Source organism: Myripristis murdjan, chromosome 19, assembly GCF_902150065.1.
Source record: "Myripristis murdjan chromosome 19, fMyrMur1.1, whole genome shotgun sequence".
Taxonomy (NCBI): domain Eukaryota; kingdom Metazoa; phylum Chordata; class Actinopteri; order Holocentriformes; family Holocentridae; genus Myripristis; species Myripristis murdjan.
This window is the reverse complement of record NC_043998.1, coordinates 17,986,053-18,004,118: the sequence shown is the minus strand read 5'-3', so window position 1 is coordinate 18,004,118 and position 18,066 is coordinate 17,986,053. Positions and strand designations below refer to the sequence as shown.

At 42.3% G+C, this 18,066-nt stretch overlaps 1 protein-coding gene across 7 annotated transcripts in view; it reads left to right on the top strand.

The window, feature by feature from the left end:
* Positions 1–18,066, top strand: part of myocd (myocardin) — a 96,192-nt gene that overhangs the window by 40,422 nt on the left and 37,704 nt on the right. For all 7 annotated transcript variants that reach the window (XM_030077194.1, XM_030077200.1, XM_030077198.1 and 4 more), the window contains exon 3: positions 10,768–10,988. In XM_030077194.1, the coding sequence (XP_029933054.1) occupies positions 10,826–10,988 (163 nt within the window). In that variant the 5' untranslated portion in view covers positions 10,768–10,825. The remainder of the gene's footprint in view (positions 1–10,767; positions 10,989–18,066) is intronic.

The window sequence follows — 18,066 nt, the reverse complement described above, 5'->3', positions numbered from 1 at the left end:
GATTGAGGAGCATTTAGTGCAGAAGTGACAGCTTGCTACTGTACATGAATCCGTGTGTCAGAATAACTGATTAATCTCAGAGATGTTAGTATATCGCACAGTACATGAGGGTTATAATCAAGGGCTTGTGGGAGAGGCAAGGCACACTATGACAGTGACTAATATAAGGACACAAGGGAGACAATATGCTTATATCATGGTATGAAGTATGACTATGCAGAACCTGTAAAATCTTTCTAAACGAAGCTTAAATAAGAGCATTTCCCATAATAGTATTTTTGTCTAATAGAGAACAAGTCTGATTAGGAAATACTGTGCAGGTGTGTCACGCCGTTCAAACCATCAGAGACTAAAGAGCAGGCCGTCGCACTCTGAAAGCATGCCAAATTCTTTTATGTCTTATTACATGGCTGAGTACAAGCAGATGACAGCCTCGTCGGACTGACTTTCACACTGGTGATTTAATTTAGGATTAATGACATGCAAATAGATTCATCTGATGTGTACCTTTATTTATGTTTACATGCATGGCATCCTGTTGGTGGGATGACCCCCCCCCCACCAACCCAGTGTGTCCCACCGGAAATCTACGCCCATGGTTGTGATCCACCATTAAACAAGAGGATTCCAGCCACACTTGAAGATAAAGGAGGAAGAAGAAATCTCTCACTTAAAAAGGCATGTGGCCTTCATGAGGGTTCAGGCCACATGCCGAAGCAGTAAATTTCTTCTTCCTCTTTTATCTCCAAGTGTGGCCGGAATCCTCTTGTTTTCCAAGTGATTCCTGACTATTCCAGGCTTTTGGCTCTGTTGCTTTTGGTAAAGTCGTGCCAGATCATCAGTTGCTATAATCCACCATTACACATGAAATTCATCACGAGCTATTTCACCATTTAGCCTGGCAGTCGTCAAGGTCCAGACACCAGACGCATTATCGATTGGCCCGGTTGTGAAGCTAATAGCTGTTTTACCTTGAAAATGAACACATTGCCCAAGAGGCATTCATTCTTTCGTGCGTAAACATGCATTCCCTTCCTTTAAAATCCCTGGTCTTCTCTGAATAGGTGCTCGGTGTTCCTGCGAGTTGGACCAGGTTTGGGCCGGTGCAGCAGGGGTCACGGTCGTTCCTCTTCCTGTTGTCTGTGTTTCTTTTGTGTTGTTTCTCATTCGTAATTTGAGAAAAGGCAAAGAACGTGATGCATTTTTGATCGTACTTTTCTTCCCCAGAATTTGTTATGGTCGCTATAAAGTGTTTAAATGTGCATGTAGCGCGGCTGTAAATCACGGCGTGCTCTCCCTCTGCCTGAGGAGTGGATCGTGAGGCGTTCAGGCCCAGCGCTGCGACACACATCATACACATCAGACTGCAGCAGCAGGAAACATGTCAAACACAGACTGTTCAGCTCCACTGTGTGTGTATACACGTTCCTGTTAATGTGTGCACATTGTCTGTCTGTCTCTCTATGTGCATGTATTTCTCTTTGCATGCATCTTTCTGTGTATGCGTGCATCTGTCTGCGTGTGTGTGCATATGCATTTTTCTGTGTGTGCGCTGTGCATGTTTCAGCCAGTGTTTATGTGTGCTTGATTTTATCTTTGCATGTGTGTGTGTGTTTCTGTGGTTTTCTTTTGGCATTTGTCTTTATCTGTGTGTCTGTGTGTGGGGGACAGACACAGCGTGCCTGGCGCTGTGTCTGGCTGGGGCTGGTTGACATGTGGGAAGGGAACACCAATGCCAGCACTTGTTGGATTTAGGAGGTCACAGTTTGCTGTTTAACCTCCTCGAGTCGCCTCTCCTGCCGCTCAGCTATGTGCTGCAGCGTCTACTGGCACCGGGATGGGAGGGACACGGAGTTGGATAGGCTCGGAGCTTGTAGCTCATGATGCTGAGCTAATAGCTCCTCACCCAGCCCTTCCACCACGTGCCACTGCCTTTGAAGTATTTGGTGAGTTTTGAGGGATTGGAAGATGATGGATTCATAGAAAGCGTGTTTTTCATAACACTCCAGACACATCTGGTGAACTGTAAAGTATTAACGGATCCTCTTCCCTGGAATATCTTAATCTTTCTTGGCATCTGTGACCAGACAAAACGCAAACCCTTACTGCGCACTATTCCAGTTATTTTCTGTTGAATGTACGCATTAAGTGGGTCTGGGACATCTTCCACTGTTTTCACAGTGAAAAGTGTTGATGAAACGCTCGTGGCTCAATTCCTCATGTGATTGATGTGGATGAAGTCAGTCAAGCTAAACAGTTTGAAGGAGGGGAATACTAGAAGCCCAGCTGCATTATCAAGAGTAGAAACATGTCGGGCTGACTGCGGCTTCTCACTTACCCACATGTGATACTCCTCATTGCAACATTCACACATTATGTGCAGCCATTTGACATGAGAGCAATGGCTGTGTTTAATGTTATTCAAAGCTTATTTTCTGCCAAAGTATGTCTGTCCTATCAGTCTAAATCACAAAATGGAGTTGCATCTAATTGTGACCCGTGTAGATTCACTCTGTTTGCCCAAATGAAATTGTGATATGAGGTGTGACGACTAGTGGGAAATCATACTGCACATGAGGAATCAAAACTTTCAGAGTGAAAGAGAGGAGGAAAGTACATATGTCATGTATGCTGGTTTTGGAAGTGAATGTTCCCGGTCATGTTACCATTTCCAAGTTTTGAAAGTCACTTTTACTCTGTTTCTAGTGATCTGTGGCTTGCAGTCAACGCCTGGATTGTTGTAATGCAATCCTACGATAAATCTTATGATCTCAAAAATGTTAAATTTTATCATAGCAGTTTTTTTGTGGCTATGCTATCACAATATGAGTGCTACACATCCAATGTGTCCTCACCATTCCAGACCTCCGCTCTCCAACCCTGCCAGCATAATTTAATTGTTTCCCCACTAGCAAGCTAATTCCCCTTGTAACCGCGGTGTTCCTTGGGAATAGCCTCTGCTTTTTAGGATGATTTGAGAAATTCTCAAAGGGTCAAAATCATTTCAAGTCTTGACATGTGTGACAAGTTTTCTGATTTGTCCCAATCAGCTTTGCAGTGCTAAACAGAAGATGCTTTTTGTGAAAACTGACTACAAACAGGACAAAGGGCAAATTTACCTTGAGCAGTTTCAATATACATGGTAGCTATTTCAAGTGACAGTGAGCAGATTTTCCTTTAGTATGCCGAGATTTGCAGAAATGCTGCAGAGAACAAAGGAATAACAAGCCACTTACAAACAAAAGTTGAGTTCTCATTGAAATAGGAGCTGCTTGGTGAATCGTTCAGCTCCATCCAGAGAAGCCAGACTCACCAGCGATGGTTTAACCTTTTTTGAATCCATTTCCACCCTGACCACACTCTAAGAAAGTGCATTACTTTGCTCAAATCATATGATATAATTTGGTGTTGGATCGCACAAAATTCAAACAGTTAGCTCCTTCTCACTGCAGTTTGTTGCCACCAGTTTCCAAAATTGCCGCTGAAGCTTTAAGCTGGTTCTATGTTTGTGAAAGTGGTATTGATTAGACAGTGACATTCACCTCTCAGATTCTCAGATTATTTTGAATTAACTATAGTTTCAAGTTATGGTAGCGGCATTGCACCAGACATGTTTTCTGCTCGTGTTTTGCGTGTTTTGATGTTACCCATCACCATTTGCACCGCTGTTGTTTTTGAAAAAGCTGCATGCTACCAAAGACATTCCGCTCACTGATGTACAGGCAAACATTTATTGTAGCTTGTACTTGTTTATTTGAAACATGTGACCTTTCAACTTTCTCCAACGCTCTATCTCCCATAAGTTACAGCAGCTCTGTGTATGCATCAACTGTCACCCGCTGCTTTTAGGGGCCTTCTAGACTAAACCACATTGGTCATAAAATAGGTAGAAGTAACAAAAAAGTTGGGCTTGTTTAATGCAGTTCCAAATGAATAAGCTTAATAATCCTTTGGCATGTAATAAATCCAAGATTAAACTGAGGTTGAACATGTACAATGATAGAGTTTTATCTATTGTCTTTTTGTTTTGTTTACATTCCTAAGAACTGCTGACCAGCTGATTTTATACTTCATGGCCAGTCAGTGTATTCTCTCCTCCGAGATATCAAAGACGCAGCGAAAGGATATTTCTACTGCTTCTTTCAGTTGTCACCTACTTGAACTTTTAAGTTTGCAAACCGCTATAACACTGTCATCATTTATAAATCCTGTAAATGGGGGATGAAAAAAGGCCACTGGGCCTTTCTGGATAGTTCTTCAAAAGCCAGGCTCTGTGTTTACAGGTTAGGAAAGGGCTGGGCTCAGAGATGTGGAGCCTGCAGTCTTTTACAACATTGTCTTGTCTGTCACTTGACAGTTGACTGCCGTAGAGCTATCCCCCGCTTAGCAAACAGTCCTGTTATATTTTCCATTCGAAAAATCCCAGGGGTCACCAGTGCGTCTGACTGTGTTAGCTGAAGCCAGATGGGGGTTTTCCTATAAACAAGTGTACAGGCAGTATTTATACAGACTGTGGCACCTGACGCCATAACACTCATGACACTCTGTTTAGTGGCCAAAGTTGCCATAAGTCACTTTGGAGAATTAAGTAAATATTTTCATTATGGCCATGCCATTGTTTATTATAGAATGGCAAAAGTTCTAAATCTTGCCAAATCCTCTGTTAAAAAATCATTTAATAACAACTTGTCTAAAGTGAAGCGCCATGTACATAGAACCGGTTCCTTTTCATTATTCGCAGGTCTATTTACTTTCAAACAAATCCAGAAACACCACCTGTTTCAACAGCGGTGTGAGTAAAGCCTCAGGTTGGAATCAAGCATTACACAAACCATAGACTGAGCAAGTTGGCCACTTATTTCAATTTTGCTCCATTCGGAGGAGGATAAAAGCATACCTCTGGCTTCTTGAGAGGCAAATACACTGTGTCACCCGTCAGCGCTACACGCTCACATTCATGCTGCTCTGTTAAAGCTCCTCTGCCTTTTCACTCATGATTAGATCAGTGGAATGCCCTCCATAAGACATGGATGCACAGGATGCACAGTGCCATACTGGATGCTGAAATTACTTCAGATTACCATTTGGCCTCATAGTGATGTGAGGCAAAGTTCACCCTCAAAGCTGAAAACAAACGCATTCAGAGTGACTCCAACATCAAGTGTGTGGTTTAGTTAAGCTTTTGGTGGAAGAGATTGTCATAAACAAGAGGCCATGCATCATGAAAGGCACTTTAGCTAAGTTGAAAACAGCCAATTATGGTGCTCCTATCAAAAATGTGCAAAACAAATGTTTGCAAAACATTGCTTTTGCAAAACTCAAGATGGAATTATCATAATGAGCTCAGCTGGAGAATCCCCCATATTGATTGCAACATAAATTCACAATCATCAGTGGAAGTCCTGGACTAACCCCAACATAAATATTACAGGCCATGAAAGCCTCCTGTAAATCTGGCTCGGCTTCAACTCAGCTGGTGGTCGCCTGCAAACACGGAGAGTGTGAGAGAAGCAGGAAAGAGACAAAAGGAAAGAAAACATACCAGATGTAACCACTCGTATGAATAATTTATCAATGAAAGAAGCCCTGGACTGATAGGAGAGATTTGGTAAATGCTAGATGTGTAAATCCTTGGCTCGGAATATTAAAGTCAAGGCTAAATTAGAAATCGGACGATAATGCAATGTGAGACGTGTTTTCAGTCCAAGGAAAACAAAAAAAATGCTGTACCGTGCAGTTGCATGGTAATGTCACGCGGAATTGTGCAGTGACGCTAGTGCATCAGTAGGCTATCTTTAGCATCCACCGTGTCATATAAAGGTAATTCCTGCATATTTTCCTTAGCTATGTCACCGTCAAATGAATGGTGATAATGGCAGGGGTGTATTTTATAGTCCTTTTCTATTTGATTTTATCGTTTACTTCCCTCTTGCTTCCGACACATTGCATTTAGCCAAAAGGGCTTTTTTAGATTCTCTCAAAATCAGTTGCTAAATGAGAGGAATTGTTTGAAATTTTGTTAGCATCAGACTTTGTCATCGCAGATCATTTGATTTCACACCAGTGTATCACCGTCAAAATCCGACGCTGTGAATTCTTTAACGCGAACATCACACAGCGCCGCCTTATGTGACCAATAACTTAAACATTGCAGGTAATAAAGATTAAAAGCCCATTATGCGGAAGATATAGGGGGGGGTCATAAACATCCTGTGGCCGGCCATCTCAAGACAAGCGACTCTCTACCTTTCTATTCACTCCTTAATCTGTGAGTCATTAGAGAGAAAGGCAGATAACGTGCAAGCATTTGGACCGAACTGAAGGGATCGATAAGAGCACAACACCGTTAAGTGGGATCTCTTATCAGCGCATCTCAATGGAGCTCCAAGTGCCACGTGTCTGGGCTCTTATTGTGTTGACTCAGAGATACAGCCCACTAGTCACTCCGCACAGCGCAGATAGCATCAGCCTATAACCTGGCCCTTTTGAAGAGGGCCTTGTTTTCCTTTTCGCTCTCTGCAGGCACACTGCCACACTTTTACCCTCAGCCCTTCAGCAAATGGGCATTTTTCTGGTGTTAACAGTCAATCTTGCGCCATAAAAATGGCAGATTTCTCTGATAAGTTATCACAGTATGCGCTAATATGAAACATAACACTCGGGAGGTTAACTGTGGCGTCATTATTGTCTGTTTTGTCCGCTCATCTCTGAGGCAGTATATTTCTCTGCCTATCTCTGCCTATCCCCAGCCATCACAGTCTGAGGTGGGGGTTGTCACTGTGGTATAAATTGCTAGAGTGGGTCCTATCTACCACTGGGTGGGCTTTTAAGCCAGGCCCATCAGTTAAGGCTTCATTAAAGAGGTTCCTCCTGATGCTTCATGGAGGAGGCATGGTATCCTTTAGCCTTTTAACAGCGTATGATTTACTACAACTGTTGTCTTGTTTCTGAGGTAAATGCACCGGTTTGTTATTGTTTCCCCTGGCTGATGTTTATGTACAGTATAGTGTGCAACCCCTTTTTGTTCCTTGAGCACACGCTACATGTAATCTTTGTGTCAAGATATCGTCTGACCAGTGGCTTTGATATCAGTTCCTCGAAGAGGCGAGTTTAGTCAAATCCCAGAAACCTGCCCTAGCATCCATTTTTAAGGTTTACAACAGCACAAGCCAAAATAAATAGATTCATGCTGATGTGCTGCTAGGCTCCAAGATAACAGAGAGCTGTCAGGTGACGTAATACACCCTCTGGCGGCCATATCGGAGATCCCTCAGTCTTTGGAAACAGTTGCAAACACCAGGTTGTGTTTGTACACGGTTTTCCTCTGCTACATTTAATCAGTTTTGTGTTTTGTTTAATAGAGTAGGAAAGAGGGTGTGTCATTGCTGGTCTGGAATGTAAGGAAGCAATGAGTAAATTCACTGGACTTCACACATAATTTAACAGAAGTCGCAATTGGTTATGTTTCAAAAGCAGGAGCAGATGCTCCTGGATTAGCTTTTGTGATTTGAACATAAATCTGGACTCATTAAATGTTCAGATGGTTTTGCAAAGGTAATTTTGAAAGATTTGTGGTTCTGTTTGCAGTCTGTTTTCATGAAATACGTATCCTTTTAAGCATTGCAAGGGTTACTGTGACATTGTTTAGGCCACCCACCGGGACATCTGATCAAACCGGTGGTGTGACCCAGAAAACAAACTCATTATAAGCCACTTCTTATGTCATCCTTAAAAGCAGAAGACATCATTAAGGGACCCCATGGTAACAGTTAGGCAGCAAACAGTTTAGTTATGCTAGCAGAGTTGCAGAGCAGGCAGAAAGCCTCCCCCAGTGGGACCAAAGGCTGTTTCATTTGAATTGCTTTATATGGGGTGCCATGCCATTGGTCCAATGGCCTATTTTTCCAAAAACCCAATAGCCTGAAAAATGACCCATTGGACTGAAAGCTCATTAGTCTGACAGCGCGTTATCCCCAAAATACATGCTCATTCCTCCAAAGGCCCATTGCTTCGAAAATACAGATTTTGGTGTTGTTGGAGTTCAGGTGTTATGCTGAGTTTTGCTTCCCCAACAAGAACACAAACCCTAACCCCTAACCCTAACCTAAGGAGATGGTAACCAGATTTATGGAATGGACATTTGTCAGACTACTGGGGTTTCAGAATAATGTGCATTTGCTTTGGAGGATAATGGGCCATTGGATTGATGGGCTTTTTGTCTAATGTGACATTTTGCAGATTGTTGGGGTTTCAGAATAATGGGTCTTTGGACCAATGGGAAGTCCTCGTCTATGGAAATGGAGATGCCTTTATATGCAGAACAAACGTTTTTATGAAAATAGTTCATGACATAATACATCGACTTTGTTGCAGCTCATGCCCAACGTGTTCCTCATGACATTGTAATTTCAGAGATAGGCATGACGAGTCCCTTTAGGAAGTAAGATTTCAGCTGTGGTGTCACGGCAACGAAAGACTGCCACCTGAGCAATCTGATTGGCTTAAACTAGTGCTCGAGGTCCAGCTGCTTGTCACGCTTTTGCCAGGGGTGAAAACCCTGAGTCTTCTTTCTCCTTCCTACAGAGAACCTCTGGAGCAGGAGTCTGGAAACCTGACAGGGGTTTTGTAGTCTTTAGGTTGTGATTGTGCAGGCACTGCAATGAAAAAAAATGCTACGATAAAAATCATCCTTTGAGAGAGATCAGATGAAAAATATTTATTGTAAGGTTGCATTAAAAGACACAATCCAGAAATAAATGCCAAACCAAAGATCTTTACAAATAGTTTAAAAGTGAGTTTTAAAACATTCACTAACAGAACCAATATGATCTACGCACTTTCCTACTTCATATCAGCTACTTCACTGTCCCTAGGATCTGGTCCGCTATCACAGAGGTTTTCAAACTTTTTCATGTTCTCGACCCCCAAGCTGACTTTCATTACACCACAGACACCCATTTAAAGTGTTTTTGGTCTAAGGGACACTGAGTTTGATTGTTTAGCTCACTTGATTTCTTTCAAAAAATATGGGGGGAAATGGGCAGATTATCAAAAAAATTAGTAAAATAAAATAAGGGGAAAAAAATGTAAAGAAAACTACAAGAACATTGCCAGATTTAAAAAAAAAAAAAATGGCTCAATCACATATAATTTCTAGTGAATTTAATTATTCTTGCACTGAACTTTTCCTCATTTTGCTGACGACCCCCTGGAAGCTCCTGAAGGACCCCTGAGGCCCTCTTGGACCCCGCTTTGAACACTGGGCCGTCAACACTGTCTTGTTGATAACGCAGGTCGTTTGTACACTAGCTAATGTAGCTAGTTTTCTTGCCCATATTAGTCTGTTGGCTTAGTTAGCTAACCAAGCCAAAACCCAAGAGTTTATTAATGTTAACTGAGCTGACTCCTCTCAAGCTACAACTGTAAGTCATTGGAGCAGAGACTCGGACCAGAGGGACTATAGGGCAACAAAGAACAAACAGTGCACCGTGTCAGAGTGACCCAAGTTTGGAAACAAATGTACTTTAGCAGACAATTCACTTTTACTTATTACTGAATTGACCTGCAGCCATACCACAACAGTCTTTTCTCTCTTTTTTTTCCACAGCCTGGTTGTTATTCTGTATATTTAGCTGCTGTTTTGTGCACAGCCAGTAGACCTCCCGGGTGGTGGTGCCACATGGCTGTTACATTTGTGGCATAATTGCATGCTTCACATATCGATTCTGTGTGGCTGCTTTGCAACTTTGATTCTAGTTTGTGTTGTGCCGGGAAACAGCCGTGAAATCAATCATGTCGAGATCATGTACTTAACCCGCGAAATGTTCTTTGTGCGGATTCGGTACGTTGTTGTCCATTTTTGTCATCGTAAATCTATGTTTTATTTTCTCTTGAGCTCAATCATTTTATTTTTGCAAAAGATTCGGCTGTTTTACAAGCCTCGATCTCTTGACCATCACAACCGACTGAGAGAGCCTTTTGATAACAAGCTTATTTTTATAGGGCATTACATATGAGGGAATTATTGTCCTGTAAGCATATGAATGGCTCTCCAAACAGAGCTTATTAAAGAAAACAGAGATGTATGTTTGTGGTGCCCTATGGTGCAGGCCTCAGGAGATGATGTACTGTATGGAGCCCAGACAGGCTGCAGAAAAGACTTGGCTTGTCTGGGACCTGAGTAAGAGGCTCATTTTTCACATCGACACCTTGTGGGGGCTCTCTAAGCTACTGAATCCACAGAGTAGATGTGTTTAATATTTGCTCAGGAGGTAAGAAGGTCTGCTCTTTGTAAATTCTGTAAATTGATAAGTTGGCTGCGGCGGAGGATAGCGGTGGCTCATGGAGGGATGCATCCCTGCAGTTGAAAGTGGGCTTAAAGCTCTGTAAACAAACAGACACACACTCTGCACACTCTGCCGTCTGCCTCGGCTGAGATGGACCTCTGAAGAGAAACAATACAAAATGTTGAGCTCTCATTGTATGCCGCAAACACTAACATGGTCGCGTTCCAACTCTTGGGACCGCGGAGGCTTTTTAAAATGCAAACATTCAAATGTGTGCTCGCTGTGCCTTTCGTGCCAATTCAGACTCCGTTTGTGCCGGCTCTCGAACTGTTACAGTTGACTAAAGCTACAGTCAGAGTCAAGTGTCCCTCTCTGTGGTGGTGCACAGTGTGGCCACTTGATGAACAGAGCATATGCCGTCTCTTTCCTTTTCTCTGACCTTCTCTCTCGATCCTTTTCTCCCTCTTTTTGTCCTTTTCAGAGGGGAGTTGAGGTGACCCAAGAAGACATGTCGTCTACAGGGGAGTGAAGTGTGGGCCATGAATGCAGTGAAATGCACTGAGGTCCCTGCCAACGGTCCAGAGAGCAGGCAGTGCCCTGGACACCCGGATGTCACCGAGGGTCACGGGGGCCGCGGAGAGCAGAAAAACAAGAGAAACCATGCATTGAGGAAGCAGCTACCATCAACAGAGGGTAATAAGGGTGAGCTTGGATGATATTTAATTCCTCTCCACTTGAGATGTGTGCATCCAGGTTGTAAATCTTCTTTAATCCATACTGACTGCACCATATGCTGCAGGCTACCTGCCAGTGCCATTATGGCGCACATAAACAAGGGGTTATCTTTCACTGTATTTGCTGGCTTTTGACCAAATAGCAGAACGTGCACAGTGTCAAGAACACTAATGATAGCCATTAATAGATGGATGGCGTTGTCTTAACCAATCAGAATAGCAGAGACTAAAACACAAACAAGCTCATGTAGATTTTTATACCAAAATTTGCCTTTAATTTTCTCTCAAAACTTACAATTGCGCAAAGAGCTCTTTAAGACAAAATCACATCTATTATTTCAGCCAACATACATAGCAGGTAAATAAGTAAGTATGCAAGTCACAGAGCTTTGCCAAGTTAGTCCCCCGGCCAGATAAAACAAGATTATTTGAACATTTTATTGAAGCCATCTGATGATTAATCCGTGCTGAAATATCTCTGCTTTTCAACTTCACAGCCCAAATCGACCTGGCTTAAATGCCACTCGCATCACAGGGCTGAAGGTGAAAGTATCTGTGGAATCCTCTGATTTAAATTGGTATTTTTAGACTGATGTATCCCCGCGGACTCTCGGAATGGTGAGAGAAATACAGCGAACAGCACTCCCTCTTCACTCCTTGAGCCCTCAAAGTTTTCCATGATGTCATGTGTGGCGCTGGGGTGAGAGTAATTGAAAAGGCGGATGAACATAAACTGGAATCTCCTCAAATTCAGCCATTCATTTTATCCCCTTCTCCTCTCAAATCAGACACGAGACGGGAGGGAAAGGCAAAACAAAGCGAGAGAACGCCCGGGGAGCCTTGCTTGTGTCTCCTTATGCTCCTGCCAGTGATTTGATGACAGACTCCAAACACAAATTAAAGATAAGGCTGTTTGCTGTCACACTGACCTTTTTTTTTCATTTATTGGATCGGGATATAACAGTCGTAACCACATTTTCTTGTTCAGGCCTTACACAAATAAGTCACTGGGTTCAGCAGATAAAAGGCATTCTGCACCTGAATTAAGAGTGCAGCTTTACAGTTTGATTCAGGGGAAAGGTTTTTTATAGACGGTGGTGATTTTACTGCTGTCTGCTGCCACCCTCACACCTATTTAATGCATGTAAACCCCAGGACACACCTTCCACTGTAAACATCAGTGGAACATGCAGAGCCCTCACAGGCAGCTGAAACTATGTGTGTGTGTGAAAGAGAGAGTAACTGAGAAGGACAGTGGGCAGAGGTTGAACAAAGATGAGTTTCATCATGAGCACACATGGGTTTCAGGCTCGGCCTTTAGCTAGAGCTGCATGTTGAGAGTCGGTGTTTTGTCACACACTGATGTTTGAACTCTCCCTGGAGGTCGTGGCTGAATTGAATAGTCCTTTTGTCCGTAGTCACCACAATGAGATAAGTCCAAAACAAACTGTCACACAGAGGCCAAGACACCGATCTGTGCAAAGGGTGAGCATTTGGATTTTGCTCGGCAGGGCTTTTAAAGAGAAACTTGCCGTGTTCATGTCCTCGCGACAGACGATGCTCTGATGAACGAGCATATACATCTTCTCACTATAAGTGTCCTGAGGCTTTTTAGAGTCCACATGATGGCATCAGTAACACAAGTTTGCCATCAGATGCGTTGCTGGTGTACTGCAGCCTGCAGCAGCCCACATTTCTCTTTTGAGGCATACTAATTATGGAATTGACGCTATCGTTTTTTTTTCACCCATTTTCCCTTGTGTCATATTTTCCATGTGCACGTATCCTGTTCCAGAGATAGTTATGAATTCACCTGAACATACTAAATATGTAGATTTTCCAGTAAATTCCAGATGTCATACTTATAAGGCTACAATTACAGGGATATTGAAAAGGGAAACAACTGATGTGGACCCAAATGTAACCTTTTTCCATTAGTGCAAAGACATTGTGAGGTTCCCTCTTTAATAAATTTATCTTAAAGGGATAGTTCACCCATTTCTGTTCTGTTCTGTAGCATAGTAGTGATGCTGTCTTCCTCTCATTGTTACTGAGTGCTGGATACTGGCTGGATGCTCCAAATGCTAACTGTTAGCCTTGTGCCATTGAGGTGGACTTCCCCCCAGCTAACTTTCTTCAAAATAACCACTTTAAACCACTCAAAGAAGGTTTAACAACACTTTTGTCCTTTTATCAACATCCAGAAAGATCCGGTAGCTTCTGCACTTCCTGTATCACCAGAGGAGCAGCAGCCACCGCAGAGATGGAAGTAGATTTATTGTTTGTTATCATTTCCTTTCTTCATTGAACACATGTACACATGCTGGAGAGCAAAAATAAAGTACTAAAAGACAACTTGCAAGTAATGTGGCTAGCTTCTTCTTTTCCTCCTCTCTGCTCCATCACACACCTTTCACCTCTCAGGCTAGGCTGTAGCTGAGGACCAGCACAGTGAACCTAGACTGCACAAGAAAAAAGTTATACCAGTGATAATTTTTTTTTTAAGTAATCTTTTAACATCATATATACTTTCATCAAACTCAAACTTTTGTTGTAACAATTTGAGTGGTTTAAAGTGGTTATTTTTCAGAACGTTAGCTGGGGGGAAGTCCACCTCAATGGCAGGAGGCTAACAGTTAGCATTTGGAGCATCCAGCCAGTATCCAGCACTCAGTAACAATGAGAGGAAGATAGCACCACTACTGTCCTACAGAACAGATAGGGGGGAAGTGAAATTAGCTGGCATTACATGCAGGTAAGTGAACTGATATTCTGTTGTTCAAAATGAGTGAACTGTACCTTTAAGATCTAAGCACTACCACTGCCTTCATAATTCTGACTGCGTGAAGCCTGGTTCAGCAGCAGAGCAGTGATTGCCTTATTCCAATAAGATTTTCTATGAACAAGGCTCAGTAACATGCAATCAAACTTCACTGGCCTCACATCAAAGATGTTGATTATGTAGCGTTCCGGTTACCGATTTGCAAGGTGGATCAACACCAGTGTAATCCTTCACCGAGTTTCATGTAGAAACACATCCCAGATTTACCTGATACAAATCTGGGCAACGCTCTTTTCATGTAGCAAAGCAAGAGGGGAGAAGAGGTCGGATTGGGGGGGGCTTGTTTGGCACCGCTGGACTCTCTAACACCTGCAGCAAAATGACTCTTATTGCTCCAGTCTGGGTTTTAATGCAGCACCTTTCTCTGCGAGCTGACTGGATTCCACACTGATTTGATGGTGGCCGTGGTTTGGAGATTACTTTCATCTGGAGAAGATTAGTCAATGATGCTGATAGACATGATCAGTTTATCATCAGGATTATATGCAATGCAGCGCGGGGTCGGCCCAGCTCTCCTGTTTATGTAATGCTGTGCACCCAAATTTTCATCAGGGTAAATTAACTTAGCTTTCTGATTATAGACAATCATGCTCTGCACAATACCTCAAATTCAGTGCCCATGGTTAAAGTTTTGAACTTTTAGCTGGAGAAAAAAAAAAGAACAATAATCAAAATAATTAACAGATATTATCCCAGACATGACAGTAATTGCCTGATCTTGAAAATAGTGTTCTGGTTACAAAAAGACTAGAAAAAAAGTATACCTTTTAGTGAACGTCCTCATCTTAGAGAAGCATTTTCTGCAGAATTGCCAAAAGCTATATCTTTGCCATGATCGGCATTAAAGCTCAACGCTATAACAAAAGCAGCATTTTTCTCATTAGGCAACAGGTGGAATGTGTGCCGATGCATTTTTCCTGCTGTTGTTTTAAGCTCCTAATTCATCCGTGAAATTACTCACATGTTCATTCATCATCCGACCAGAGCTGGGAGCAACAGGCCCTGAGACGAGAATCAGTTGATGGATAGAACATTTCTGAGGGCAAATATTACCTCAGTCCACACGGGCAGTAAACAGATTTATTATTTATCAAACGACTCTGTGACGTGATGAAATACCAAATGGGAAAGCATGAAATAAATACTTGTATTCAAGGGATGGTGAAAAAAAAAAAAAAGAAACAACAAACTGGGAACCCAGGGACCGTGTTTGTAGTGCCGACCCAACTTGGTAATTGGTTTCATATTTAGTTATACTACAGTAAAACTTATTGAAAGGTATACCCGAGGTCTGTGAGCTCAGACACATAAATAAATCTTTGTTACCTTTGTTGCAAAAATGCTGTGCGCCTCCCCGTGCCAAGTGTTCTGTTGACTGGACATTGATCGTTGATTTTTGTTGTAAGCTTTGAAATATTTGTCTGCCTTGGCCAAGCGCTGTTCACCTATCTGGAATGTACAGTTAAAATTGGTTTGCAGCTAATATAAATACAGGGCACGGCTGTTGTAGTGCAGAGAGATGGCAGGCCCTTGTGTGGAGTGCGATCAGGCCTTAGTCACCGGCTCTTACAGTGAAGTAAAAGGCGGTTATGTTAGCTTTATGTTGATAAATCCACACAGGCGTGCGTGTGTTCTGCTCCTGCCCTCAATCACAGACAAGTAATTAAGAAGATGAGGTCAGAATTGAGACTCCCTCTTCTGATCCTGTATGTCAAACCAGCTGCTCCCCGGCCACTCACACCTCCCAGAGAGCATTTTACCGCTCCACATCATTTCTCCATGGAGGCTGCCGCAGAAATGACATTGCACTCGCAAAATCTCATTGTGTGACTCCCACAATTGAACAACCCGGGGAGGGTGGAGGAGATAGCATTACGGTTTAATGATTTTACCGCTTCTATTGTTATGGAAAGGATCATTTTTTAAGACGTGCAGCAGCCATCCTTTGGAAACAACAAAAAAAAAAAAACTCAGCTGGACGGCTATTGAAGTTTCCATGATTGTCATTAATATCTGCTGCGGATATAAGGGAGGATAAATGTAATTTAGAGTGAATTAAAGGCTTACATCAAAGCTTCCATTCAAAGTTTTCATTATTCGTTAGTGTCGTCAGGAAGGCAAGCAATTAAAGACCTGCTATCATTTTTCACTACAGATACACCCCCTTTTTTATTATAGTGGCTCTAAAAGCTTGCCTGGAACTGATGTGAATAGCGCAGTAAGACACACACACACACACACAGCCAGTGTATACAGTTTATCGTACAGAGTATGGAGGTATCAGTAATCAGTGGAGTACCACATGATTTAATGGTCTTACATTAAGAACAACATTGACAGTGATGTTATCTCTGGTGCTCTATAATTATTCATTCATCAGCTGTTAGTCTGAAAGATAAAGACTGTCTAGGGTTAGCTATCTCTCCAAAACTCCGGAAAAGATTAGGTCATTGCATCCACCGGGCTATTTTTAGAGTCCTTTAACAGTGGCATATTAAACAAAACGCTTAGAAATTCAATTAAGAAACCACTCGGCCACAATGACCTGAAAATAACCCAGAGTTATTCTAAAACAAAGGCTCTGCCGCCAGCCGCTGTGCCGCCTCGCATGTGGTTTGGAAACAGCGGTGCTTAAAACCGCAGATTCTTAGGGCTGCGGAGATTAATGAAGAGTTTCTTTTTCCAGGTGTTGTATTGTGGATACAAGAGCTTTGGGTGGTGAATTTTACCAAGGAGAGAAATCCTCTTGGTAGAAATGAAAACAGTAACACAATATACAGCGCTGATCCAGCTCACAGCTCACATACGAGAGCCGGCTCGCATTCCAGACCCGAGAGGAAAGGAAAGATAGAGAGAGAGAGATAGAGAGACAGAGAGAGAGAGAGACCGGATCATTCTGAGATATCGATGATATGTGCGGCATTTATGTGAATGGGTGCACGAGCAAGTGAGTGCCACGTGTGCGAGGGAGAATTCCCACACCGAGGTTTTGTTGTTAGGGAAATGTTTTTACTAATTTTAAGTTTGTTTTAGGTGTAGTCTTATCTTCCCTTTTTATTATACTGACCAATTTTTCAATACAAATCAATACAAAATATATCTATATCTATAGACAGATATACATTTAATTTTTCTTGACTTTTTTCTGTTACCATCCCATCAGTCTAGTCTCAGAGTAGGCATGTATTAGACCTTCCAAAAGCCCCAAATTGAGATTTCCTATGTTAAATGTGGTGTATCTAAAATTTTAGAGCAAAATGCAAACTGTCCTTAGCGCTCTATTTAGAGAAAGCTGTACTCCCTAATATTGCCTCTTTAGTCTCTTTGCTATCTTTTGATATAAAGCTTCACGGACCGGCCAGGATAGGGTGTGCGGTTTGCTGGCATCATGTTACGGGATTTCTGTGTGTCAAAGTTCAGATTGTTCAAACGGTTACCTCTGGCTGCCATTCGGAACCTGCAAAAATGCCTAGAGTAGCTTTGGATTGGTATACTTTATTACGATGCCAGCAGCTTTCCACTATGCCCGTGTAGGTGCAACCACAGATCATGAAAATATCACATTAAAGTCACTCTGTACATTTAGTGTTGCACGTTTTATATATGACCAATAACCCAAATAGCACGCTAATGGAAAGAGAAAGGAATTTGGATCAGCCAAGTACATTAGGTCCTGCTTCTAATAATTGTGATCCCAGTCATGTATCAAGGTACACAATACCCGGCAGTGCAGCGGAGTTGGGTTGCATGCAAGGTGAAATCATTCTCAGCTATGTTCCACCTTGCTCTCCCAACCATCCTCATGTGTTGTGAGTAATAAAAAAGAAGAATTCATTTTACGGTTTTACTAGTCAGCAACCCAGGTATGTATTAGTCAAAATAGAGGGAAAGTTAGAACCATGTGTTAATTTGAATGGGAGGCACCTGGTTGTGATTATGGCCATGCCTCGGATGATAAAAACACACACGGGGCTGCATTCAGGGCGAGCACAATGGTCAGGACAACGCTCTGGCTCAAATCAGAATAAAAACATTTATGGGGTCTAAAGGATTCATATTAATGAACAGGCAGACAGGCAGGCTTACTGAGGATGCATATGCTATATTTATTAGCAGATCAGCGTGATGATAGACGGCACAGAATCTCAACACGAAAGCCCATTTTTCCATAAAGCGTAATGTAATTTATTTTACTACTTCCTTC